We start from the raw sequence: 27,290 nt of genomic DNA, 5'->3' as shown, positions 1-27,290 counted from the left end.
AACTTATAAAATATCCTAGAAAGGAATAGGAAAATGAAGAATTTCAATTACAGTTAACCCTTGAATAACATGGAGGTTAGGAGCATTCACCCATGTACAGTTGGAAATCCATGTATAACTTTTCTTTTTGTTTTGAGACAGAGTCTCACTCTGTCACCAAGGCTGGAGTGAGTGCAATGGTGACAGAGTGAGGCTCATTGCATCTCTTGGCTCACTGCAACCTCTGCCTCCTGGGTTCAAGCTATTTTTGTGTCTCAGCCACCTGAGTAGCTGGGTTTTAAACATGTGCCATCACGCCGAGCTAATTTTTCTATTTTTAGTAAGATGGGGTTTCACTGTGTTGGCTAGGCTGGCCTCAAACTCCTGGGCTCAAGTGATCTGCCCACCTCAGACTCCCTAAGTGCTGGGGTTACAGGCATGAGCCACCATGCCTGGCCCCATGTATAACTTTTGACTTCTCCAAAACTTAATTACTAATAGCCTACTGTTGAGTAGAAGACTTACCAATAATATACTCAATTAACACATATTTTATGTTGTATTATATACTGTATTATTACAATAAAGTAATCTAAAGAAAAATAGTATTACGAAAATCGTAAGAAAAAGAAAATTGTATTTTCTACTCATCAAGTGGAAGTGGATTATCATAAAGGTCTTCACCCTACCATCTTCACACTGAGTAGGCTGAGTTGGGGAAGGAAAAGGAGGGATTGGTCTTGTCTTCCCAGAGATGGTGGAGGCAGAAGAGATGGAGGAGTTGGGAGGGAAGGCAGGAGAGGCAAACTTGGTCAACTTTATGGAAACATGTGGTAATTTCTCTCTCACTTTTATGCTCTTTCTTGTCTCTAAAAATGTTTCTATACATTTCTTTCTTGTCTCTAAAAACGCTTCTATACAGTGTCAATCCTTCTTCCATTTGCTTTATATTACAGAAGGGTCCATGTCATAAAAGAAGACAAAAGCAGTCTTGAATAATCAGAACCCTTCTGTCAGATTATCTCATGTCAAACTGTTTCCTAACACTGCTTCTTCTGTGTCTTCTTCCTCATTTTCTGGCACTGGTTCTGAAGCACTCATCTCCATCAAGTCATCTTCCGTTACTTCCTTTGTGTGGTGTCTATTAGTTCTTGAATTTCTCCAAGATCTGTATCTTAAAACCTTTCACTCCCAACCTTTTCCACCACATCCACAATATCTTTCATGATTTCCTTGACTGACTGTTGTAAATCTTGTAAAGTCATGCACAACATTTGGACAGAGTTTTCTCCAGTAGGAATTCTTGTTACGGGTTTGATGACTTTCATGGCTTTTTCTATAACAATGATGGCATTTTCAATGGTCTAATCCTCTCAGACTTTCATGATGTTCTCGCTATTGGGGTTCTCTTCCATTGCGCTGAAAATCCTTTTCATAGAGTACTCATGTGTAATGAGCCTTAAAGGTCCTTATGACTGCATGCATCTCGAGGCTGAATCAGAGACATTGTGTTTGCAGGCAAGGAGACCACTTTGATGCCTTTGGTGTTAAACTCATGGGGTTCTGGGTGGCCAGAGCCATTGTGCAACATCAAAAAAAACTTTAAAAGGCAGTCTCTTCTGGGAAGGTACTTCCTAACTTCAGGGACAAAGTATCAGTGGAACCAGTCTAGTAAAAGGGTTCTCATTGTCCAGGCCTTCTTGTTGCACAACCAAAAGACTACCAGTTGGTGTTTATCATTTCCCTTCAAATCTCGTGAGTTGGCAGCTTTATAGATAACGGCAGTCCTGATTATAAACCTGAGTACATTTGCATGAAACAGTAGTTAGCCTATCCCCTTCTGCATCAAACCCTGGTGCTCACTTCTCTTCCCTAATAATAAATGTCCTTTGTGGCACTTCTTCCCCCAGAAGAGAGAACTTACATCTACATTAAAAACCTATTCAGGCAGATATCCTTTCTTCTAAATAATTTTCTCCCCTCCTCTTTTTGTTTTTTGAGATGGAGTCACTCTGTCACCCAAGCTGGAATGCACTGGCGTGATCTTGGCTCACTGTAACCTCTGCCTCTCAGATTCAAGCTATTCTCATGCCTTAGCCTCCAGAGTAGCCAGAATTAGCAGCGTGCAACACCATGCCCAGCTAATTTTGTATTTTCAGTAGGGATGGGGTTTCTCCATGTTGGCCAGGCTGGTCTTGAATGCCTGACCTCACGCGATCTGCCTATCTCAGCCTCCCAAAGTCCTGGGATTACAAGTATGCACCACCACACCCTGCCTCTCCTAAATACTTTTCTTAATGGCATCTTGGAACTTGTCTACTGCCTCTTGGTCAATAGAAGCTGCTTCTCTTGTTATCTTGACATTTTTAAAGTCAAATATCTTTCTAAAATCACCAAACCATCTTTTGCTGGCATTAAATTCCCCAGCTTTAGATCCTTCATTTTCCTTTTAAGTTGTCATAAGATGACTTTTTATTTTCTCAAATTATATTAGAGTCTACAGATATGCTTTTCTTATAGAAATCCTGTACCCACATAAAACCGGCATTTCCATGACAGATAAAAAGATATTGTGCAAACTAAGTTTTTGTACATGCTGGCACAGCTGCAGTGATGGCTTTATAAATTTCCTTTTCTTTTTGTACAATGGTCTTTATACTGGATTAATTTATCTTGAAATGGGGCAACCACAGCTGCAGACTTCAATCTATGGTGCATATCAAGCGATATAATTTTTTCATACAATGTCATGACTTTGCTTCTGAGGAGCACTTCCAGCATCTCTAGTGGCACTCTGCATGGGCCTCGTGGTGTTACTCCAGGTTTACAGTATTGCACTAAACATGATGAAACCTACATGAGAACCACCAACAGATCACTTTTTACTGTGATATGCAATTTACTGGAGAGACAAACTGCTTACGCAGAGATGACCAGCGTCACATGATGTTTTAAGCAGACACCTGAAACACTTGAACTCATCACAAAAGCAATAGGAGGTGGCTCTGAAAGTATTATAGTAGTACAGTATGTACTACAGTTAACTTTATGCTGTTATAATTTAATAATACTGCATCTTTATGTTTTTCTGCATTCCTCCTGAGAATGACGCCATGTACAGTCTGTAAGTGACTGTGTACACAGGTTTTGATACGTTTTAACTTTTTGTAATAGATTTGTGTATATTTTATGTTAGCAGATGATAAAATAGACTATTATCTATATATTATTTTATTCATTAATGACATACCTCTTTCTTAATTTTTTCATATTTCTAGGCTACATGTTTTATCTGCAAGTTTTTTCAAATTGTCATAAATCTCAAAAAATTTCCAATATATTTCTTGAAAAAAATACACATATAAGTGAACCCACATAATACAAACCCATATTATTGGAGTCAACCGTACATAAATTGCTCTAGTGAAGTATATGGAAATTGAAAAATTTAGAGGCAGAAACTCCTAATTCAGCCAAAGAGAAGTAAAGAAGGTCTCACAGATGCTGGAGAGAATTTGGAGAAATTGGAACACTTTTACACTGTTGGTGGGAGTGTAAATTAGTTCAACCATTGTGGAAGACAGTGTGGCGATTCCTCAAGGATCTAGATATAGAAATTCCATTTGACCCAGCAATTCCATTACTGGGTATATACCCAAAGGATTATATATCATTCTATTATAAAGACATATGCACACATATGTTCATTGCGGCACTGTTTACAATAGCAAAGATCTGGATCTAACCCAAATGCCCATCAATGATAGACTGGACAAAGAAAATGGGGCACATACACACCATGAAATACCATGCAGCCATAAAAAAAAAGATAAGTTCCTGTCCTTTGCAGGGACATGGATGAATCTGGAAACCATCATTCTCAGAAAACTGACATAAGAACGGAAAACCAAACACTACATGCTCTCACTCATAGGTGGGTGTTGGACAATGAGAACACATGGGCACAGGCAGGGAAACATCACACACTGGGGTCTTTTGGGGGGCGGGGGGCTAGGGGAGGGACACCGGGGGGCGGGGAGGTTGGGGAGATATAACGTGGGAGAAATGCCTGGTGTAGGTGATGGGGGGATGAAGAGAGCAAACCACCACGGCATGTTGTGTACCTAGGCAATAATCTGCAGGATCTGCACATGTACCCCAGAACTTAAAGTACTACCTATCTATCTATCTATGGGTTGTAAATGGAATTCATGGTTTAAAAAAAAAAAAAAGGGTCTCACAGAGAAAATGTTAAGATTTGAAGAATAATTTCCAGTAGAGCAAAACTCACAGAGCCTGAAGAAATCATGCCATATGTTTGGACAGTTAAGTAGATCAGTATCACTAGAATGTAATATGCGAGGTAGAGGGGTGGTTGGAGATGGGCAAAATAGGTAAAGGTGGGCCACAAGAAGAATGAAGACATCAAGACTTTCATTTGGTACACATGACTCCTATAGTTTCCCTCTATTCCCTCTAGAACAAACACTGGATGGCCACTGAAAACTTTTAGCAGAATTGAGTCTTAAAACATAATTGAAGTGTGAAGAAAGGGACACCAGCAAAGAAGTAACAAATGCATAGGTAAGAGATAAGCATATGAACAAAATCAATCTAGCAGTAGGAATTTTTTTTTAAAAAGGATTTAGCATAGAGATATTTAGACAAATACTAACAGAATCATATGACTAAATAGATCTAGGGGAGAAAAACACACTAAAAGTAATCCTGGGTTTCTGAAGTGAGCAATCAAGTGAATACTGGTACTAAAGTGTTTTTCAGACCAACAAAAGGAAGTAGAAGGGAATCATAAAAATACTCAATTAATTCATGGCTGGGCATGGTGGCTCACACCTGTAATCCCAGCACTTTGGGAGGCTGAGGCAGGCAGATCACAAGGTCAGGAGTTCAAGACCAGACTGGCCAATATGGTGAAACCCTGTCTCTACTAAAAATACAAAAATCAGCCAGGTGTGATGGCACATGCCTGTAGTCCCAGCTACTGAGGAGGCTGAGGCAGGAGAACTCCTTGAACCTGGGAAGCAGAGGTTGCAGTGAGCCAAGGCTGTGCCATTGCACTCCAGCCTGGGTAACAGAGTGAGGCTCTGCCTTAAAAAAATAAAAAATAAATAAAAATAAAAAAACTCAATAAATTCAAAGAAGACAGAAAAAGAGGTAAAGAGGAACAAATACGAGATGGGTAAAAAGGAGCCAAAAAGCAAGACGGTGTATTTAAACTCAGTTGTATAAATAATCACAATAAATGTCAGTGGTCTAGACATCCAAATTAAAAAGCAGATATTGTCAGATTGAATAAAAACAAAATCCAACTATATACTTTCTACAAAAACACTCTCTCTTTTCTTTCTCTCTCTCTCTCTCTCATCTCTTTCTTTCTTTTTGAGTCAGAGTCTCACTCTGTCACCCAGGCTGGAGTGCAATGCAATGATCTTGGCTCACTGCAACCTCCACCTCCTGGGTTCAAGAAATTCTTCTGTCTCAGCCTCCCAAGTAGCTGGGACTACAGATGCCCGCTACCACACCTGGCTGATTTTTGTATTTTCAGTAGAGACAGGGTTTCACCATGTTGGCCATGCTGGTCTTGAACTCCTGACCTTGTGATCTGCCTGCTTCAGCCTCCCTAAGTGCTGGGATTACATGCATGAGCCACTGCACCAGGCAAAAACCCACTTTAAATATAAAGGTACAAACAGGTTAAAGAAAAAGGAGAGAAAAGATATATCATGTGCTAACACTAACCAAAAGAAAGTGACATTCAGTCAAAATATAAAAATCATGTGCTTTTCTCTATACTAGCAATGAGGAGTTAGAAAATAAAAATTTGAAAAATATGTGTCATTTATGATAGCATAAAAAATAAAAAGTTAGGAATAATTCTTTTTTTGAGACGGAGTTTCGCTCTTGTTACCCAGGCTGGAGTGCAATGGCGCAATCTCGGCTCACTGCAACCTCCGCCTCCTGGGTTCAGGCAATTCTCCTGCCTCAGCCTCCTGAGTAGCTGGGATTACAGGCACGCACCACCATGCCCAGCTAATTTTTAGTATTTTTAGTAGAGACGGGGTTTCACCATGTTGACCAGGATGGTCTCGATCTCTTGACCTTGTGATCCACCTGCCTCGGCCTCCCAAAGTGCTGGGATTACAGGCTTGAGCCACTGCGCCCGGCCAAAAAAGTTAGGAATAATTCTAAGGAAACATGTATGAAATCTTTACTCAGAAGACTATGAAAGGTTATTGACAAAAATTAAAGATGACTCAAATAAGTGGAGTGACATGCAGTTTACAAGGATTAGATAATATCATAAAACGTTGATTCTCAAATGACCTATAATTTATAATTTAAAGCCATCTCAATCAAAATCCCAAACTGACTTTTGGAACTTCACAATTCTGAATTGTATTTGGAAATGCTAAAGGCCAAAGGATAAAAAACAGTGACAGAAGACTTGGTCTACCAGATTTCAGGCTATAACAATCAAGACAGTATAGTATTAGCACAATGAACTAAAACACAGTCCAGTTATAGACGCAAATATATGTAGACAACTTATTTATGAGAAAGGTACTAAAATGAAGGCAAAGAACTATCTTTCCAAGAAATGGTACTTGGATGTATAGATAAACACAAAGGAAAAGAATAAACTACGACCCCATATACAAAAATAAATTCCAGGTAGGTTGTAGATCCAAATGCAAAAAGTGAAACTATAGGCCAGGCAAGGTGACTTGTGCCTGTAATCCCAGCACTCTGGGAGGCCAAGGCAGGCGGATCACTTGAGGTCAGGAGTTCAAGCCTAGCCTGGCCAACATGGTGAAATCTCATCTCTAATAAAAATACAAAATTAGCCAGGTGTGGTGGTGTGTGCCTGCAATCCCAGCTACATGGGAGGCTGAGGCAGAAGAATCACTTGAACCTGGAGGCAGAGGTTGCAGTGAGCCAAGATCACGCCACTGCACTCCAGCCTGGGCTAAAAGAGTAAAACTCCATCTCAAAAAAATACAAAAAAGGGCCAGGCGCAGTGGCTCATGCCTGTAATCCCAGCACTTTGGGAGGCCAAGGTGGGCAGATTGCCTGAGGTCAGGAGTTTGAGACCAGTCTGGCCAACATGGTGAAACCCCCATCTCTTTTAAAAATATAAACAAATTAAATGGGCCTGGTGGTGTGCACCTGTCATCCCAGCAGCTCAGGAGGCTGAGGCAGGGGAATTGCTTGAACCAGGAAGGTGGAGACTGCAGTGAGCTGAGATCACACCACTGCACTCCAGCCTGGGTGACAGAGTGAGACTCTGTCTCAAAAAAAAAAAAAAAAAAAAAAAAAAAAAAAAAAAAAAAAAAAAAGATGAACCTCTCAGTCATAAACACAGTACTAGGGGAAGGCATAAAAGAGAAAGGGATTCTAATGAAGAAAAGGGAAGAGAGGAGGCATGCTATCGGGGAAAGTAGCATGAGAGGGGGCATTTCAACTACACCCTGCAGATGGGAAGCATTTCAATAGGTAGAGGGTAAGAAGGAAGCATTTTGGGAGGGAGGACTGCATAAACCAAAGCCAGTTCTTCAAAGAGAAATGAAAGTGGATTATAAGTTTATAAAGTAGCAACCAGTGAGTGGTCTGCATGCCTACAGATAAGATTTGCAAGAGTGACAGGAGAAGAGTGAGAAATTAGTCTGGAATGTTAGCTTGACGCAAATTGTTGATGACTTGAGACACTGGTCTTTATCCTATGGGTATTAAGTAGCTACTGTAAATTATTCAGATGGGGGAAAAAGATTGGATTTACTTAGTCTTCCCAACTTTCTTTTTTGAAGAACTGTACTCTTTCCTAAGCAGAATGAAGCTTGGATTAGGGACTAAGACAGGGGAGGGAGACTATGGGCAGAGAGAGCCTTTAGAAAACTGTAACATCTGTGGATGATAAGGAGAACCTAAACTATGATTCATTCTATCTTCCCCTGGAACATTTCATTTACAGGGTTAATCTTACTCTTTCATCATTGTTGATCAACTCTGACATGTTAAATTTAATGCAAAGAGGACTTCAGGTTAGCAAAAGAAGAATAAAGGTCTGTTACATACATCAAAGGATTAAAAAGTATCATTTGATCTTAAAATAGAATTGTTTTGAGCTTTGGGAAATTAGGACATTCAAAAGCAGTTGTGTGTATGGGGGGATATGGAAAGTCACAATATGCCTCGGAAAGATACACACTCAGAAACATCCTGAGAAGACCTTAGGCTTTCACCTACAGCTGATCCCTAGCTCAGAGCAAGCCTCCTTAAGTGGGAAAACAATGGCCCAGCACAGAGCCTATCTGAAAAGACCGGGAGAGGTGGGTTGCGTTCTCTCCCTCTCTCTCACCCTCCCTCCCTCCTTCCCTCCCTCCCTCTGTCTCTGCCTCCCCACACCACCCCCAGCTTTGTAGGGGAGTAGAGGGTATTTGTTTTCAGCTCCTGGAATTCAAGGAAATCTCTGTCAAACGTTAGCTGAACATGAGCTAATAGAATGAACACTTCAATAATCACACACGATATGGAATAGTCTTTGCAAAAACAGTTTGGAAAAGTCTCAAAACAAAATGACTGCTACAGCCTTCAACAGTAAAACAAGATAGCAAATCCTAGGAAAGAAGGAGTTGAAGATTTCCAGAGTTATCACATTATGATAAAAGTGAAACGTTCAATTTTCAACAACAAATAAACAAGGAATACAAGGAAACAAACAAACAAAAAATGCTCCCTCAAACGAACAGGATGAGTTGACAGAAACTATCCTTGAGAAACCACAGACATCAGACTTACTGGGGAAAGACTTTAACATGATTGTTTTAAATACACTCCAAGAGCCAAGAGAAAAACACGGACAAAGTACTAAAGAAAATCAAGAGCCGGGCGCGGGGGCTCACGCCTGTAATCCCAGCACTTTGGGAGGCCAAGGCGGGCAGATCACGAGGTCAACATGTCAAAACCATCCTGGCTAACGTGGTAAAACCCCATCTCTACTAAAAAATACAAAAATTAGCTGGGCATGGTGGTGCACACCTGTGGGCCCAGCTACTCAGGAGGCTGAGGCAGGAGAATTGCTTGAACCCATGAGGTGGAGGTTGCGGTGAGCCGAGATCCACCACTGCACTCCAGCCTGGCGCCTGGCGACACACCAAGACTCTGTCTCGAAAAAAAAAAAAAGAAAAGAAAATCAAGAAAACACATTATAAAAAGGAACCAAAAAGAAATTCTAGAGCTAAAAAGTATAATGACTAAAATTTAAAAAATTATTCAAGGTGTCCAAGAGCAGAATTGAACAGGTAGAAAAAAGAATAGGTGAACTTTAAGAAAGGACAATTCAAATGATCAAGTCTAAGGAGCAGAAAGAAATAAGAATGAACAATTACCATATGATCCAACAGGTCTATTTCTGGGTTTATACTTAAAATAATTGAAACAGACGCATACTCATATGCCAATGTTCAAAACAGAATTATTCATAACAGTCAAAAGGTAGAAACAACCCAATGTCGGTCAACAGATGAATAAAGTTTAGTATATATATATAATGGAACATTATTCAGTCTTGAAAAGAAATTCTGACACATGCTACAACATAATGAACCTTGAAAATATTATATTAGGGGAAATAAGCCAGACACAAAAAGGCAAGTATTATTTAATTCCACTTATGTCAGGTATCGGGAATAGGCAAATTTACAAACACAGAAAGTTGAATAGAAGTTACCAGGGCTGGCGGGGAGGGGAATGGAGATATTGTTTAATAGGTACAGGGTTTTTTGAGATGATCAAAATGTTCTGAAAATGGGTAATGTTTCTGATTGAGTAACTTTATGAATATACTTCATGCAGATAAACTGTACACTTAAAAATGGTTAAATTGGTAAATTTTGTTATATATATTTCACCAGAATAAAAAAAAGTACAAAAGAGAAAAAGAAAAAAAGACGTATGCGAGAAAAGCACCCAAATACTCACCAGTTCTAGCTGCTCAGCAGCAGATGCAGCTTTCCCAGTATCTGCATTGTCGTAAGAAAACGGTCTTCTGGCAGTTTCACCCACCCCAGAATCTTCACCTGTTGTAATGCAAGAATTCTGCACGTTTCCCTAAAATAAAATATGCCCGTTATGCAATTGAATTCAACTTTTAATAAACATGCATACTTTACAAATAGAATACCGATTCTCACCTTTGATGAAAAGAAAAAGCATATGCTTCTACACTACAAGTCAAGAATCATTTTATATTTTCAGGCTATTCGGGTCATATTCTACAAGCGTTGCAAAGTCAAATTCCTTCAGGTACAGGCAGTAATCTAAATATGAGCAAAGAGGGCTAGATTTCAGTGCATTCAACAAATGGAATTATCCTTTACTCCTCTGAAGATGTATACTCTCGAAGCGCACACCCCTCTCTTAGTTTTTCATTTTCCACATTTCACAAAGGCATGGCTAATAATAATTTCTGTCACAATGCTGCCTTCTATGTTCTCTACCCTGTTTTATGTATGTCACATATATTAACTAATTTAATCATTACAACAATTCTGTGAGATAGATAGGTTACATTGTTGCCTCCATTTTATACAGGAGGACACTAAGTCACAGAGGTAGCAAGTTGGGTCACAGAGGTAGCAAGTGGCTAGTAAGTAGCAGCAGTAGGATCTGAAACCTGTCAGTCTGGATCCAAATATCTATGTGGTTCCAGGCACAGAACTCCTGGTTCCAGGCACAAAACTCCTAAAACCCTGTAATTTCCTGAGTGATATGTGTGATAGTGTGATACGAGCACCTTTCATTAAAATATTTGGTCTTAGTCCTCCGTTCCTGACACAAATGTCTTCTAAGACCCTTAGGATCTCCACAGTGATAAAAGCATCTTTTTGTATGTTAAGATGATTGGTGGCTGGAGTCCATAATTAGAAGACTAGAATTTAGAGCCCCACTCCCCCACCTCAAGGGAGGAAAGCACTGGAGATTGACTTAATCATCAACAGCCAATGATTTAACCAATCATGCCTATGTAATAAAACCTCCATAAAAATCCTATATGATGAGGTTCAAAGAATTTCTGGGTTGGCGAATGCATCCACATGCCAAGAGGGTGGTATACCCAAACTCCACAGACAGAAGCTCCTCTACTTGGGGCCATCATGGACCTTGCCCTGTGTGCCTCTTCAATTGGCCGTTCATTTATATCCACCCTCTCAGCACTGAATGTAGTAAGCAGCCCAAAGATCTGGGGGATTTATATGTACAAGAAGGAGAATGCTTACATTAATTTAATTCAACAAATAATTATTGAACACTTGCTAAGGGCCAAAGGATATGGTAGTAGGCACAAGAGAGGACAGGTCCCCAAACACTGAACTATACTACAGTGTCATATAAAGGATATTATACAAGTAAAGAAGTGTTTCCCTGAATTTTGTGAGCCATTATAGCAAATTATCAAACATTAGGAAGGGATTGTAGGAACCCCCAATTTACAGCCGAGTCAGACAGAATTGTGGATAAAGACCTATTATTTGCAATCGGTATCTAAAGTAGCAGGTAGTCACGTGGGACAGAGCCCTTACCCTGTCGGTCTGATACTAATTGTGTAGTGACTGTCAGAATTGAACTGAATCACTGGGCACCCATTTGGTATCCACAGAGAAGGGAGAATGGCCAGGTGTAGGAGAAAACAATCCCAAACATTTGGTGTCAGGAGTGTTATGAGAAAAAGGAATCGTTTCTTTTTCCTTTAATATCCTATATCATTATGATCTTCTGCCTTTCCAGAAAAATATTTATCTTCAATAAAAAGGAACAGTGCATGTGCAGTGATAGAGTTGACATGCAGCCTGCATACCAGGGCTTCAAAAAGAAGAGTAGGCACTGTGACAAACCACAGAAATGCGTGCCACTCAAAGGAAGCAGCCAGTACTCAATTTCAGTCAATTACTGCCACGTGGGATTGAACATTCAGATTACCAGATATCTGGTTCTTCACATGAAACATTATTAAATACTGGCTCAAAATTTATCAAACAAAGCAAACACGTCTGAGTTGCATGTGGTGTACCACTGAATGTCACCCTCTCGACATTCAACACAGCAAGCGGCCAAAAGTTCCGGGGAATTTATGTGTACAAAAAGGATTAAAACACCTATATTAATTTAATTCAACAAACAATTACTGAACACTTGCTAAGGGCCAAAGGATATGGTAGTAGTCACAGGGAGGACAGGTCCCCAAACACTGAACTATACTACAGTGTCATATCATGCTAGACTGTGGTAAACTACATTCATCTAAAGTAGTATTCTGAAGTTCTATTTCACACTAATCTGGAAGTTCAGTTTAGTGCAAATATTTGTGTAACACCTTTAGTGTTCAGACATCGTGCTAAGAGACTGGAGGAAAAAAATCAGCATGATCAATCTTAGCTCCAAGGAGTTTACAGTCTAATAAGGGAGACACACACCTAGGCAGGTAATTTCAATTTAATAATGTCAGTCCCAGGCCAAAGGTGTGCACAGGGGCCTCTGCCAAAACAGAGGGATACTAAGGGCACCCAGAAATCCAAGAAAGGTTTTCTGGAAAAAATTTGACACTGGTGTGATATCTTAAAGGATGACTAAGGGTAAGCTAGATGGAAATGGCATTCTAAGAAGAGAGAACTTCGTGACAAATGCTGTAGAGGTATGGAATACATGGTGACTGCAGTGGGGTCTTAGACAATTCAACATTACTGGAGGTGAAAATATAAGGTGATAAATGTCAGAAGATGAAGCTAAAGAATCAAGTAAGGGACTTGAGAGCACACCATGCCGTGGAATGAGTTTGCACTTGATTCTCTAGGTAGAGCCAAATCCCCTAAGATATGATTGCATTTAAAATTGTTTTTGAGATCAATAAAGGAGGGTGGCACTAATTTTCTATGGAGAAATTGGAAGAAGCACGTAGGCCACAGATCATTTACTTCTGATACAAAATATTATAATCCTTTGGAAAGAAGTGCCAGTCTAATGGATATTTTGTTCTTTCACAGATAGCTTTAAAAATTTTGAATGCTATTTAACCAAGATTAAAAAAAAAAAAAATCTAAGTGTGTTAAATCCCTGAAGATCATTCAAAACCTTTGATTTCCTTTTTTTTTTTTTTTTTCCCCCTGAGATAGAGTCTCACTCTGTCACCAAGCTGGAGTGCAGTGGCACGATCTCAGCTCACTGCAACCTCCGCCTCCCGGGTTCAAGCGATTCTCCTCCCTCAGCCTCCCGAGTAGCTGGGACTACAGTTCTGTGCCACCATGCCCAGCGAATTTTTGTATTTTTAATAGAGATGGGGTTTCACCATGTTGGCCATGATGTTCTCCATCTCTTGACCTCGTGATCCACCCGACTCGGCCTCCCAAAGTGCTGGGATTACAGGTGTGAGCCACTGTACCTAGCGTGATTTCTTAATTGGGGGTGGCAGGGGGTGAGGTATGGTATGAGAGGGGATGAGAACAAACATGAAAAGGGAGACCCACCCTTAAACTGTGTGGGCACCATCTAATCAGCTGCCAGCGGATATAAAGCAGGCAGAAAAACATGAAAAGGCTAGACTGGCCTAGCCTCCCAGCCTACATCTTCCTCCCGTGCTAGGTGGTACTTCCTGTCCTCAAACACTGAACTCCAAGTTCTTCACCTTTGGGACTTGAACTGGCTTCCTTGCTCCTCAGCTTGTAGATGGCCTATTGTGGGACCCTGTGATCATGTGAGTTAATACTACTTAATAAACTCCCAGATACATATATACATCCTATTAGTTCTCTCCTTTGAGAGAACCCTAATACACCATATAAATGTTTCAATTATCTTTTTTTAAAGGCATTATGAAACACTGAGTATCAGTATTGAAGTCAGCAAATTTCAATATAGCAAGGGAAGATTAAGCATCAACATTTTAATTGACTAATTACAAAAACCAATCCCCCCAAAGAATATATTTCTAAACACTTTTGTTCATGTTAAACACTTTTATTCATGTTATAACTTCTGACACAGCACTGTGAATGTATTACCAAAATGTCTGGTTTTTTGTTTGTCTTGTTTTTATTGAGGCAAGGTCTCACTCTGTTGCCCGGACTGGAGTGCAGTGGTGTGATAAGGGCTCACTGCAGCCTTGACCTCCTGGGCTCCTCTGACCTCAGTCTCCCAAGTAGCTGGGAACACAGGTGTGCAACAGCCATGCTCAGCTAATTTTTTTTTTTAAGAATTGGAGTCTCATTATGTTGCTCAGGCTGGTCTGGTACTCTTGGGCTCAAGTGTTCCAGCAGTTCAAGTGATCATCCTTTCAAACTGCTGAAATTACATGTGTTAAGACACCAGACCTGGCTTTGAAGTGTTTTTCAATTCACACAGGTATAGAATGGGGGTAACAATTCAGTAATAACAAATAACAGAAGACTAACATTAAAGTAGATATCAAGCTCATCTGGCATACCTGCAGTAATCATTTCAATATCTACATTACATTTAGCTCAGATGAATGTTTATAAAAACAACAAAAACTCTCTAAAACCTTATCCTATGATTCTGCCTGTAGTTTTGTTTAGCACATTTTCATTGCTCATGCTGCTAGGCATGTGTGCTCTTACCATCACTTCCTTCCCCTTTTGCATTACTCATTTCTCTTGTCCTCTGATTCACTCGGCTGTCTAATTTCCTTTCTCACTTCACTTCCCCTTCTTCCAGTTCTTTGCCATTATATAAATACTGAAGACTATGAATAATTGAATCACTGCTTGCTAAGTGACTACATATGTGGAAGAAAGGCAACCGAATATTTTTAAAATAAGTTACTCGTAAGTATTTTCTATATGGTGATATCTTCTTCAAATTGACATTAAAATAATAAGCAACTAAGATGGAATTTTTACCACTAATAATTATATAAATCTTCAGGAAAAAGTTATATAGTGAGGAGAAAAGAACTGATCATACACTTAAATGCAATTGCAGAAAATTCAACTGAAATACTAATTCACCCACTTCATTTATCAGAGTTCATATACTCCTATGCTTCTCAATAGCAAATCCTAACACATACAACTCTAGGATTGTAAACGAACTATCAATTCAGATAAATAATTTTTTAAAAACTTCAAAAACAAAAACTAGAGGATATCACAATAAATCATCAAGACATTCATATGTTTTCTTAATGGCTGATTTACTAATGATGACACAGTCAAAACCACCAGAGTAAATTGCAAAGTGAAGCTGGAATAGGCGAGTACAAAAACTTCCGCATGGAGAGTTAAATTTGTCTCAAAAAGCAGAACAAGCTGTGACTATAACTTAGAGCAAAACAGTTAAAAAACGTTTAAGACAAAAGTACTCTGCTAAGTCATAAGAAAATATTAAGTTTACGCACTATTTAAATGTCACCACAATAATCTTGTGTCACACAATGACAGAGATAATCTGACCTAATGTTCTTCACACTGTGGGCCAGACATTGGAATCACTTAGGCAACTTGATAAACGTGTATATCCCTAGGAGTCAACCAGGCCAAGTGAATCAGACTCACAGGGGATGGAGTCCAGGAATTTGCACTCCTAACTCCTGGCATAGGCTAATCTTCTCAAATTACCAATAAAGAAATAAAGGACATATGGGATTAAGCTATGTAAAGCCGTCTAAAATTACTCACTAAACACCAATCTTCTTAGAGACAATGGGAAGACTAACATTTTGATTCTTGGACCCCAAGGCTACATCACGCTGCTAATTAGATTTACTAGATTTCAGACCTCAAGGAAAATTTAGAGAAATCCAACAGAAATCTAAGCTAAGGTTCTCAACAGACACAAGAAGACTTAACAAAGTCCTTCTTGTGTCACATACTTCGTGCTTTCACACCAGCTCTTTCCATATGGAAAAGCAGAAATGGTATGCTCAAAGAGGAAACTGTAGCAAATATCACTATATCATTTCATCTGAGAAGTCATTCTACTACAGTGAAGTTTGATATTTGAGTCTCAGAGAAATACCAACATAGTACTTGGGCCACACTTCAAGGAGAAAATCTAAGCCGTTAAGAAGGCAGGGAGAGAGGGCAGAAGGGAATATTCACACTTAAATAAAATTTATGATTTAAAATAATGCTCACAGATGCATCCAGAAGTGTTTGTTCCCTCATTGTCTCCTCTTGTCTTTGAGATTTCAGCTCTTGCTGGAGCCTTTCATTTTCAAGTACAATTACTTGTATTCTATTTTTCATTACAAAGAGTTCCTCCTATAATAAGCAAAACCAAATACATTAAGCATTATTTAACAGTGTTTTCATCTGTTAATTATTAGAGGAACCAGCATGGTTTAAGGTCTGGCAGACTTACGTTCTCCATTTCCAGAAATATAATTATATTTAGACAAACGAGACAATCTAAACATTAGCTAGATAACAAAGAGAGGCTGGGGTATATAGCAATGGGCCTGCTGGTGGCATCTCACAAAAGTGTGTCATTTCTGACAATTTCCTTTTCTACAAGGAATCGAGGCTCAAAGAAAAGCCTTAATTAAAAGGGTTATCCAAGAGATTTTAAAGAATGGGGTAGACTGCTGAAAAATGAGGTAAGATATATTATTGCCCATGATCGAATACCATTCACGTGTTAAAAACTGATGGAAGATTAAATAGAGGGAGGGTCTGAGATAGAAAGGCATAGACAGGTGTGATGATCATACATGAAATGGTAGCCAGAGAGGAGAGAATTGTAGTAAAACATTTCACGAAGAATTCTGAGAGTATTTCCTTGGCTTCACAGGGCATAAGATGAAGAATTGTAAATCAATAACAATTAGAATTACAGGATGTCACATAAGAAATTACAGGTCAACAGTAATTAGAATAGCTATTAAGTGGCACCTCACTCTCTGGAAAAATATTTCAATAATATCAGTATATCGATCATATAATAACCTAATATTCATTAAAGTGTAATCAAAAGCAACTGTGCAACATGTGCAAATTCCCAATTATTATTTTTTAAAAACCCAAAGCTATAATAAAAAGCTGTAATTAAAAAAATATTGCAGACTTTCAATTTTCAATCTGGAATGTAATGAGCTTGGAACACCTCACTCCCATCTTCCCAACAGGAAAAATATTCAACAAACTGAAAATCAACAACTCTTCTTAGATCCATCAGAGAACTGAAGTCATAGGAAAAATTGCTGCCCAAAAATTGAAGAGATGAGTGGACACTGAGACACACAATTTGCTGGAGGAAATCAGAAACCTCTGTAGGAGATAGAAAATCTAAACTGTAACTGATGACTTGCTGGAAGCTCAGTGTCATAAGTTTGAGAGGTAAAAATTCCAGACCAGGCGTGGTGTAATCCTCGCCTTTGGGAGGCTGAGGCAGGCGGATCACAAGGTCAGGAGTTCAAGACCAGCCTGGTCAATATGGTGAAACCCTGTCTCTACTAAAAATACAAAAATTAGCCAGGCATGGTGGTGTGCACCTGTAGTCCCAGCTACTCAGGAGGCTGAGGCAAAAGAATCACTTGAACCCAGGAGGCGGAGATTCCAGTGAGCTGAGATTGTGCCACTGCACTCCAGCCTGGGCAGCAAAGCTAGACTCCATCTCAAAAAAAAAAAAAAAAAAAAAAAAAATTCCGGAAAGACCCAGTCATAGGAGGGCTGCCCTGCCACCCCAGTTTTATCTCCAGCACACTACCAGGATTTCACAGTAAAAAGAGAAAAGTCCCCTTATGTAACCTAAAGGAAGAAGAAAAGCAGCCACTTTGAAATATACTCAGAACGTTGTGTTCTTTGTAACAGGCCTGACTCAAAGGAAACTATTTTAGCAGAGCCTAACTGACAGGAGTACTGCTGTCACCTAACTGACCTAAAGAAAAGTAAATATCCAACTCCAGCCCCCTTCAGCATTCCCTGTGGGACGATGTGGACTCAGGCTACCTCTAGCTATCCTGTTTAACTTAAAGGGCAGGGGAGACTGAAAAGCACTTGAGAATGTCACAGCCCAAGGCGCAGGCTTACTAAAAGACTTAGATCTAGTCACAGGGCTATTGAACACGTCCCTCTACTCCCACATCTAACTACCTAGGGCTCCTGGACACTAACAGAGAAATTCAACAGAAAGAACTACATATCTCAGATTACATTTAGGAAGAATTCACTAGCGTAACCCACAGACAAGAGAAGAGACAAAACCAGGACACTGAAGGAAATTTTAGCCTCTGATATGTATAGTGACAGCAAACACAGCCTAACTTCTATCCAGATAAACATAAAACCTCACACGAAAGGCCTAGTTATCTCAGTTCCTTTTACCCAATACTTCATGTCCAGCATTCACCAAACAATTACAAGACAGGCTAAAAGACTGAAACACAGTTTGGAAAGATTAAATAAGCATCCGAAGTAGTCTCAGATAAGGAAGAGATGTTAGAATTATCAGAACGGGAATTTAAAATAATTATAATTAAGGCCAGTGTGGTGGCTCACGCCTGTAATCCCAGCACTTTGGGAGGCCAAGGTGGGAGGATCATCTGAGGTCAGGAGTTCGAGACTAGTCTGACCAAAACGGTGAAACCCTGTCTCTATTAAAAATTTAAAAAAAATTAGCCAGGCATGGTGGTGCATGCCTGCAGTCCCAGCTACTCAGGAGGCTAAGGCAGGAGAATCACTTGAACCCAAGAGGTAGAAGTTGCAGTGAGTCGAGATTGTGCCACTGCACTTAAGCCTGGGAGACAGGGCAAGACTCTCTCTCAAAATAAATAAATTAATTAATTAATACATACATACAAACAATAATTATGATTACTATGTGAAGGTCTCTAATAGAAAAAGTAGACTAAATGCAAGAACAGCAGAGTAATGTAAGCAGAGAGATGGAAACTCTATGAAGAAAATGAAAAGAAAATGCCCAAAATAAAAAAATATTAACGGACATAAAGAATGCCTTTGATAGGCTCATCAGTAGATTGGACATAGCTGAGGAATGAATTAATACACTTTAATAACTGTCAATAAAAATTTCCAAAAAAGAAATGCAATAAAGAAAAAAATTGAAGACAGAAAAATTATACAAGAACCGCAGTACAATTATAAATGCTGTAATAAAGAAATATAAATATGTAAATATGTATATAACAGGAACACACACACACACAAAGGAAAGAAAGGAACAGAAGAAATATTTTCATCAATAATGAATGAAAAATTTCCTGAGTTAATGACAGGCATCAAACCACAGATTTAGGAAGCTCACAGAACACTAAGCAGGATAAATACTAAAACAAATACACTGAGGAATATCATATTCACACTGCAGAAAATCAAAGACAAAGAGAAAAATCTGAAAATAAGGCAGAGTAGGCCAACAAACAAAACCCAAAAATCAGGCCAGGCGCAATGGCTCATGCCTGTAATCGCAGCACTTTGGGAGGCCAAGGTGGGTGGATCACTTGAGATCAGAAGTTCAAGACCATCCTGGCCAACATGGTAAAACACTGTCTCTACCAAAAATACAGAAATTAGCCGGGCTTGGGGGCAGGGACCTGTAATCCTAGCTACTTGGGAGGTTAAGGTATGAGAATTGCTTGAATCCAGGAGGCGGAGGTTGCAGCGAGCAAGATCTCCTCCAGCCTGTGCAATACAGCAAGACTCAGTCTCAAATTGGAAAAAACAAACAAACAAAAAATCTAACAAACAAAAAAACCAAAACCTTACCTATAGAGAAGCAAGGGTAAGAATTACCTGTGACTACTTTTTAGAAGGCAAACAAGCAGAAAGAGAATAAAATGAATGAAGTATTTAAAGCATTAAAAGAAAAAAAAATCCACCAACCTAGAATTCTGGATTCAGCAAGATTAACCTTCAAAAGACAAAGAAAAATATTTTCCTAAAGAAACAAGAATTGATGGAATTTATTGCTAGCAGATACACCTTGCAAAAAATGTTAAGAAAGTTCTTCGACCTGTAATCCCAGCACTTTGGGAGGCCGAGGTGGGTGGATCACGAGGTCAAGAGATCGAGACCATCCTGGTCAACAAGGTGAAACCCCGTCTCTACTAAAAATACAAAAAATTAGCTGGGCATGGTGGCACATGCCTGTAATCCCAGCTACTCAGGAGGCTGAGGCAGGAGAATTGCCTGAACCCAGGAGGCGGAGGTTGCGGTGAGCCAAGATCGCGCCATTGCACTCCAGCCTGGGTAACAAGAGCGAAACTCCGTCTCAAAAAAAAAAAAAAAAGTTCTTCAGAAAGGAGAAAAGATGACAAGGTCAGAAACTGCCATCTACATAAGGAAAAAAAAGAGCACTAGAGAAGGAATAAGTGGATATAAAATATTTTCTTATGAATTTATTTGACAGATGACACTTGGTGTTCAACATCATAATTGCAATAGTGTTGATAGTAACTGTAGTTTATGGATAACTAAAATTAATGACAGAAATGTTATAAAGGATGAGAGAGGTCATGGGAATTCTGTTAAAAGGAATTTATACAATTCAAAAAGTGGCCCAGGGTTACTTGAAAGTAAACTTAGGTTAGTTATAGATGTGTATTGCAAACTCCAAGGCAACCAGTAAAGAAAAAAAAAAGAAGTAGTAGTACAACTGATCAACTGTCACGCTAAGATAGGAGAAAAATGCAATCATACAAAAATTAGCTGGCTGTGGTAGCTCACACCTGCAGTCCCAGCTACTAGGGAGGCTGAGGCACGAGAACTGATTGAACACAGGAGGCAGAGGTTGCAGTGAGCCAAGATGGTGTCACTGTACTCCAGCCTAGGTGACTGAGAGAGACTCTGTCTCCAAAAATAAAAAATAAAATGCAATAATATAAAATGCTCAGTCAAAGCCACAGAAGGGACAGGTGCAGAGGCTCACACCTGGTAAGCCCAGGATTTTGGAAGGCTGAGGTGGGAAGATCACTTGAGGCCAGGAGTTCGACACCAGCATGGGCAACATAGTGAGCCCTCATCTTCACAAAAAAGAAAAAAAAAACCCACAAATATTAGCCAGGCATAGTGGTGTATGTCTGCAGTGTAGTCCCAGCTACTCGGTGGAGGAGGAGGTCGGAAGACTGCTTGAGCCCAGGAGTTCTAGGCTGTAGTGAGTTTTGATTATGTCACTGCCTAGGTAACAGGGCAAGACTCTATTTCATGGAAAAAAAAAAAAAAAAGCCAGAGAAGGCAGCAAGAGTGAAATTTTTTTTAAAGAAACAAAAATAAAGACAACGAAAATAATAGTAACAAATATGTTAGATACTGATCCAATTATAACAATAATCTCTTTAAATGTAGTGATCTGAATATACCAGGCGTCCCCAAACTTTTTACACAGGGGGCCAGTTCACTGTCCCTCAGGCCATTGGAGGGCTGCCACATACTGTGCTCCTCTCATTGACCACCAGTGAAAGAGGTGCCCCTTCCTGAAGTGCGGCAAGGGGCTGGATAAATGGCCTCAGGGGGCCGCATGCGGCCCGCGGGCCGTAGTTTGGGGACTCCTGGAATATACCAACTAAAAGACAGAGACTGTCAGAGTGGTTAAAAAAAGAACAACAAACTATATGTCGTCTACAAGAAGCCTACAATAGCCAGGCCAGGTGGCTTACATCTGTAATCCCAGTTACTTTGAGGTGGGAGGATCCCTTGAGCATAGGAGTTCAAGACCAGCCTAAGCAACATAGTGAGACCCCCCCCATCTCTAAACAACAACAACAACAAAAACCTCAGAACAAAAAAGAGGCCAACTATAAATACAAAGACACAGACAGATTAAAAATAAATGAATAATGGCTCACGCTTGGTGGCTTCCGCCTGTAATCCCAGCAGTTTGGGAGGCTAAGACGGGTGGATCACGAGGTCAGGAGTTCAAGATCAGCCTGGTCATCATAGTGAAACCCTGTCTATACTAAAAACACAAAAATTAGCCAGTGTGGTGGCATGCACCTGTAATCCCAGCTACTCAGAATGCTGCGGCAGGAGAATCACTTGAACCCAGGAGGCAGAGGTTGCAGTGAGCAGAGACCGTCACTGTACTCTAGCCTGGATGACAGAGTGAGACTCTGTCTCAATAAATAAATAAATAAATAAATGAAAAAAGACATATCATGTTAACACTAATCAACAGAAAGCTGGAGTAGCCATATTAATTTTAGACAAAGCAGATTTCAAAGCAATAAAAATGATCAGGGATAAAGAGGTACATGAAACAATGATAAAGATGTCAATTCATCAAGAAGATGTAATAAGTCTTAATGTATATGTGCCTAATAAAAGGGCATCAAAATGTATAAGGTAAAGGAAAATAGATGAAGCTACTATTACAGTGGGAAATGTCAATATCTTCTGTCAGAAATTATAAAAATCAGAAAGAACACAATTGAAATGTATAGCAGCATCAACCAAGTGGATCTAATTGACATTTATAGACTGCTTTATTCAAGAACAGCAGTACACACATTTTCTTCAAGCTCACACAGAGCATTCACCAAGATAGACGACATTGTACAAACCTTAAGAAATGTCAAAGAACAGGAAAGTATGCTGTCAGACAACAATGAAATTAAACTAGAAATCAATAACAGAATGACAGCTGGGAAACTCCCCAAATACTTGATGACTACACAACACCCTTCTAAATGACACATGAATCAAAGAGGTATTAAGAGAAATTTAGAAATATTTTCAACTAAGTAAAAATTAAAATATAACTTATGAAAAGCTATATACTTATTAAAAGGACGCAGTCAAAGGAATGCAAAAAATCAGAAAAGAAGAAAAATTTCAAATAAATAATCGAAGATTCTACCTTAGAAGCTGGAAAACCAATAGCAAATTAATTCTAGAGCAAGCAGAAAAAATATATAACAAAAATTAGAGTAAAATCAATGAAATTAAAAATAGAAAAACAAAATCAAAAGTTGGGTCTTTGAAATGATGAGCAAAATTGATAAGACTCTTTATAGATTAGCTAAGAAAAAAAGAGAGAAGATACTAATTCGATTCCATCATATAGTAAGATCAGAAGTGAAAATGGGGCCATCACTACTGATCTCATGAACATTAAAAGGATAATGAAGAAATGTTTAAAAAACAGGATAACAAAGTAATACTATGAACAACTCTATGATCATGAATTAGTCACCTAGATGAAATGAACCGATTCTTTGAAAGACACAACCATGAAAACTCACGAAGAACAGATAATTTGAATAAACCTATATTTGTCAAGAAAAGTAATCAATGTTAGAAACCTTTCAAAACAGAAAGCACCAGAACCAGGTAAGTTCAGTGGTGAATTGTACCAAATACTTAAGAAAGAAATTATACCAATTGTCTATAGTATCTTCCATGAAATGCAAGAGGAAGTATTTCCTAACTCATTTTATGAGGCCAGCATTAACCTAATATCCAAACCAAGTGAAAACATTACAAAAGTGGAAAATTACAGGTCAATATCTCTAATGAACAGAGATGCAAAAATCCTCAACAAAATACTGGCAAATCAAATCCAACAATGTAAAAAAGAATTATATACTAGGATAAAGTAGGATTTATTCTAAGTATACAACATTGGTTTGACATTTGAGCATCAGTTAATGTAATCCATCACATCAACAATGTAGAAGAAAAATCATAATTAAACAGTAGACGCAGAAAAAGCATTTGACAAAATGCGGCAGCCATCTATGATAAACACAGATGGTCCCTGACTTCCAATGGTTTGACAAACGATTTTTTTGACTTTATTATGCTGCAAAAGCAATATGCATTCAGTAGAAACCGTAATTCAAGTTTTAAGTTTTGATCTTTTCCCAAGCTAGCAATATGCAGTATAATATTCTCTCATGCTGCTGGGCAGCAGCAGTGGCAGTGAGCTGTAGCTCCCGTTTAGCCATGCAATCACAGAGGTAAACAACCAATATTCTATAGCATAGTAAATGCATTTTCAACTTACAATGAGTTTATCAGGACACAATCCCATCGTAAGTTAAGGAGCATCTGTACTCTCGGTAACTAGGAATAGAGGGAAACATTCTCAACTTGATAAAGAACATCTACAAATAACCCACAGCTAACATATTTTACGGCAAGAAAGTAAGTTTCCCACTAAGATCAGGAATGAGGCAAAGATGGCTCCTCTCACAACCATTCAACATCATTCCAAAAGTCTTACTTAGCTAATGCAATAAGGCAATTAAAAAAACAAAATCTGGCCGGGCACATTTGCAAAGCCTGTAATCTCAACACCTTGGAAGGCCCAGGCAGGAGGACTGTTTGAGCCCAGGAGTTCAAGACCAGCCTGGGCAACATAATGAGACCTTAACTCTACAAAATAATAATAATAATAAAGAAATAGCCGAGCTTAGTGGCATGCACCTGTGGTCCCACCTACTAGGGAGGCTGGAGTAGGAGCCTCCCTAGTAGCTGGGATGAGCCCAGGATGTCAACGCTACAGTGAGCCATGATCATGCCACTGCACTCCTGCCCGTAAAACAGAGCCAGACCCTATCTCAAAAAAATTAATTTGTTGGAAACAGATGCTCCGTGCCACAAAGAAAAATCAGCACTGAGACAAAGAAAGGATCTCTCAGCAAGACCATCTTTACTTCCTGCAGAAAGGGTGCTTGAATGATATTAATGACGTTAGTAAACTGCACACAGTTGAGCGTATAACCTTCTAGTGTTACAAGCTATATGTGATACATTTGGTTTCTCGATCATTACTATCAGTTACCTATGAACCATTCTTATTCAAAGTCAAAGGAAGAGTCTTAATACTGACAGTGGAAAAGATTTGGTCTACTAGTTTGGAATCCCTGATTGTTGTACCACTGCTCCAATAGGTTGACAAATGTGGGAGAATGACTGGTATTTGTATTCCAAAGCATTTGCCATTTGCTGGGCTACAGCCAGTGGGGTAGGAAGAAAAAATTCTGAAATATGAGATCATATAATGAAATCATTAGATATACTAGTGAACTACTGGGAAATCAAGCAGTCAGAAATGGTGCAATCAAGAGTATCATTCCCAAGTCTGACAAGCTCTTGTAACACGTCAGTATCTCAATCATGTAAGAATAGCAATGCTCAATGTATTGCTATAAACGTGAAGATTAATAGTAGCAAATTTTTATACAATATATAATTAATATAAGCTTTAATTTATTTAGTTTTAAATTCTTTTTTTTTTTTTTTTGAGGCGGAGTTTTGCTCTTGTTACCCAGGCTGGAGTGCAATGGCGCGATCTCGGCTCACCGCAACCTCTGCCTCCTGGGCTCAGGCAATTCTCCTGCCTCAGCCTCCTGAGTAGCTGGGATTACAGGCACGTGCCACCATGCCCAGCTAATTTTTTTTGTATTTTTAGTAGAGACGGGGTTTCACCATGTTGACCAGGATGGTCTCGATCTCTTGACCTCGTGATCCACCCGCCTCGGCCTTCCAAAGTGCTGGGATTACAGGCGTGAGCCACCGCCCCGGCAGTTTTAAATTCTTAATGAGAAACTTACCTTGCAGAACTTAACTTCCGCCTCTAAATGATGGATATATTGAGACTGGTCATTAATGATAGGAACAAGGTTGCACATAGTAGGCATACTGGTTTCCTCAAGTTCTAATGACCCCTATGGCAAAATAAACAAATAATTTTTAAAAATGCAAATTAAGCATGTTTGGATTTACCAAAGAATCAGTTGTTACCTTCTCCATACTCAATTTTGCACTGATGTGACATAAACATAGAATCGATCACAATGTAGCTTATAATATTGATATAGCTTGGATGTTTATCCCCCACAAACCTCATGATGAAATGTAGCCTCTTACAACACTGGAGGTGGGGCCTGGTGGGAGGGGTTTAGGTCATGATGAATGAATGAATTAATACCTTGTTGCTGGTGCTATCCTCATGATAATGAGTTCCTGTTCTGAGTTTTGGTGAGATCTGGTTGTTTAAAAGAATGTGGCACCTCCACCCACTTCTTGCTCTGATTCTCACCACATGAAATGCCTGCTCTGCTTCACCCTCCACCATGACTCTAAGTTTCCTGAGGTCCTCACCAGAATGTGATGCCAGTACCACACTTCCTATACAGCCTGCAGAACGATGAGCTGATTAAACCTCTTTTTAAAATAAATTTGCCCAGCCTCAGGTATTTATTTATAGCAATATGAAAATGGACTAATACAAATACTTGCTTCTCTAGCCTATAAATTCCACAAATACACAAGATTCGTGGATGTGAATATCTTTTTTTTTTTAAGATGCATGGTGAAAGTGGTTATAAAGAACACATAGAGTGAATGGGAAAATGCCATGGTAGTAGTAGTATAACTGGCTTGGAATGAACGGAGTATTTTAACAAACTGGAAAAGTGACATTTCATTCAGTAATGCTGAGATACAGGGGACAACGCTCTCCAAGAAACTGCCATGGAAGAGGATTTGCTAGCTAAAACTGCAGCAGCTCCCTGAAGGAGAGATTCTTGAAGAGGTGTCTGATGCCAAGCCTGTGTCAATGAGATAAAATTCCATCTCAAAGAGGAAACATTAGCAAAATGTAGTTTTTGATTTTTGACTCTAGTATTGAACACAATTCAAGTGTGTGCTGTTCTGGAACACAGAACCTCTAAGAATAGAGCCCTAAAGTAGAGACACACTGCATTGAGGGGTCCAACAGAGAGATTTCAAAAAGAAACGCTAATGCTACTTTAGCTCTGTAGCATTCCGGGAACTGACTGTTAATGTGTATCTTTCTTACCTTATCTTAAAATGACTGTGACATAGTTTGTAAAATCATATACCAATCACATGATTTTTTTTTTTAAGGATGAGGAAATCAGGAAAAGGGAAAACAAGGGTCAACCAGTTAAACAAACCCAGAGGAAAGCTTAAAATGAGGCACAGTGTCTCTCAGCCATTCTCTTTCTCAGCAGAGCAGAAATTTTAAATGCTAATGAGGTATCAGCTATCATGGCAGAATAAAATAGAACAGAGCTTTACTTTTTGGTATATTTAAGAAATTTAAAAACTGAAGTAGCTCTAATTAAATGAATTATCGGTCATGAATAGAAATCAAACAGTAATAATAACCCTACATTAATAGAAATAGGTTCAGAGGTAGGCAAATATAAATTACTATGAGTAAACAGGAGGAAGTCAATGTGAAAAACAAAAAGCTCAAGCTAAAATTGCATGAAATACGTTCACATGAAATCATCTGTGTATGCTTTGAAGGGGTTTAGTTTGGATATCTGCATTTTAAGATAACAAGTAATA

General features: G+C 39.1%; 1 protein-coding gene across 8 annotated transcripts in view; it reads right to left on the bottom strand.

Moving 5' to 3' along the window:
- SDCCAG8 (SHH signaling and ciliogenesis regulator SDCCAG8) overlaps positions 1 to 27,290 on the bottom strand; it is a 246,073-nt gene that overhangs the window by 203,013 nt on the left and 15,770 nt on the right. For 6 of the 8 annotated variants that reach the window (XM_039464324.2, XM_074385414.1, XM_003935329.4 and 3 more), the window contains 3 exons: positions 25,523 to 25,636; positions 16,146 to 16,271; positions 9,979 to 10,107 (listed from right to left, as the gene is read on the bottom strand). In XM_039464324.2, the coding sequence (XP_039320258.1) occupies positions 9,979 to 10,107; positions 16,146 to 16,271; positions 25,523 to 25,636 (369 nt within the window). Of the gene's footprint in view, positions 1 to 9,978; positions 10,108 to 16,145; positions 16,272 to 23,970; positions 24,030 to 25,522; positions 25,637 to 27,290 lie in introns of those variants that run through there. The other 2 variants (XM_074385418.1, XM_074385415.1) reach the window with 2 other exon arrangements.

The sequence above is a fragment of the Saimiri boliviensis genome, chromosome 14 (genome assembly GCF_048565385.1).
Source record: "Saimiri boliviensis isolate mSaiBol1 chromosome 14, mSaiBol1.pri, whole genome shotgun sequence".
Taxonomy (NCBI): Eukaryota; Metazoa; Chordata; class Mammalia; order Primates; family Cebidae; genus Saimiri; species Saimiri boliviensis.
This window is presented reverse-complemented; position numbering and strand designations above follow the sequence as displayed.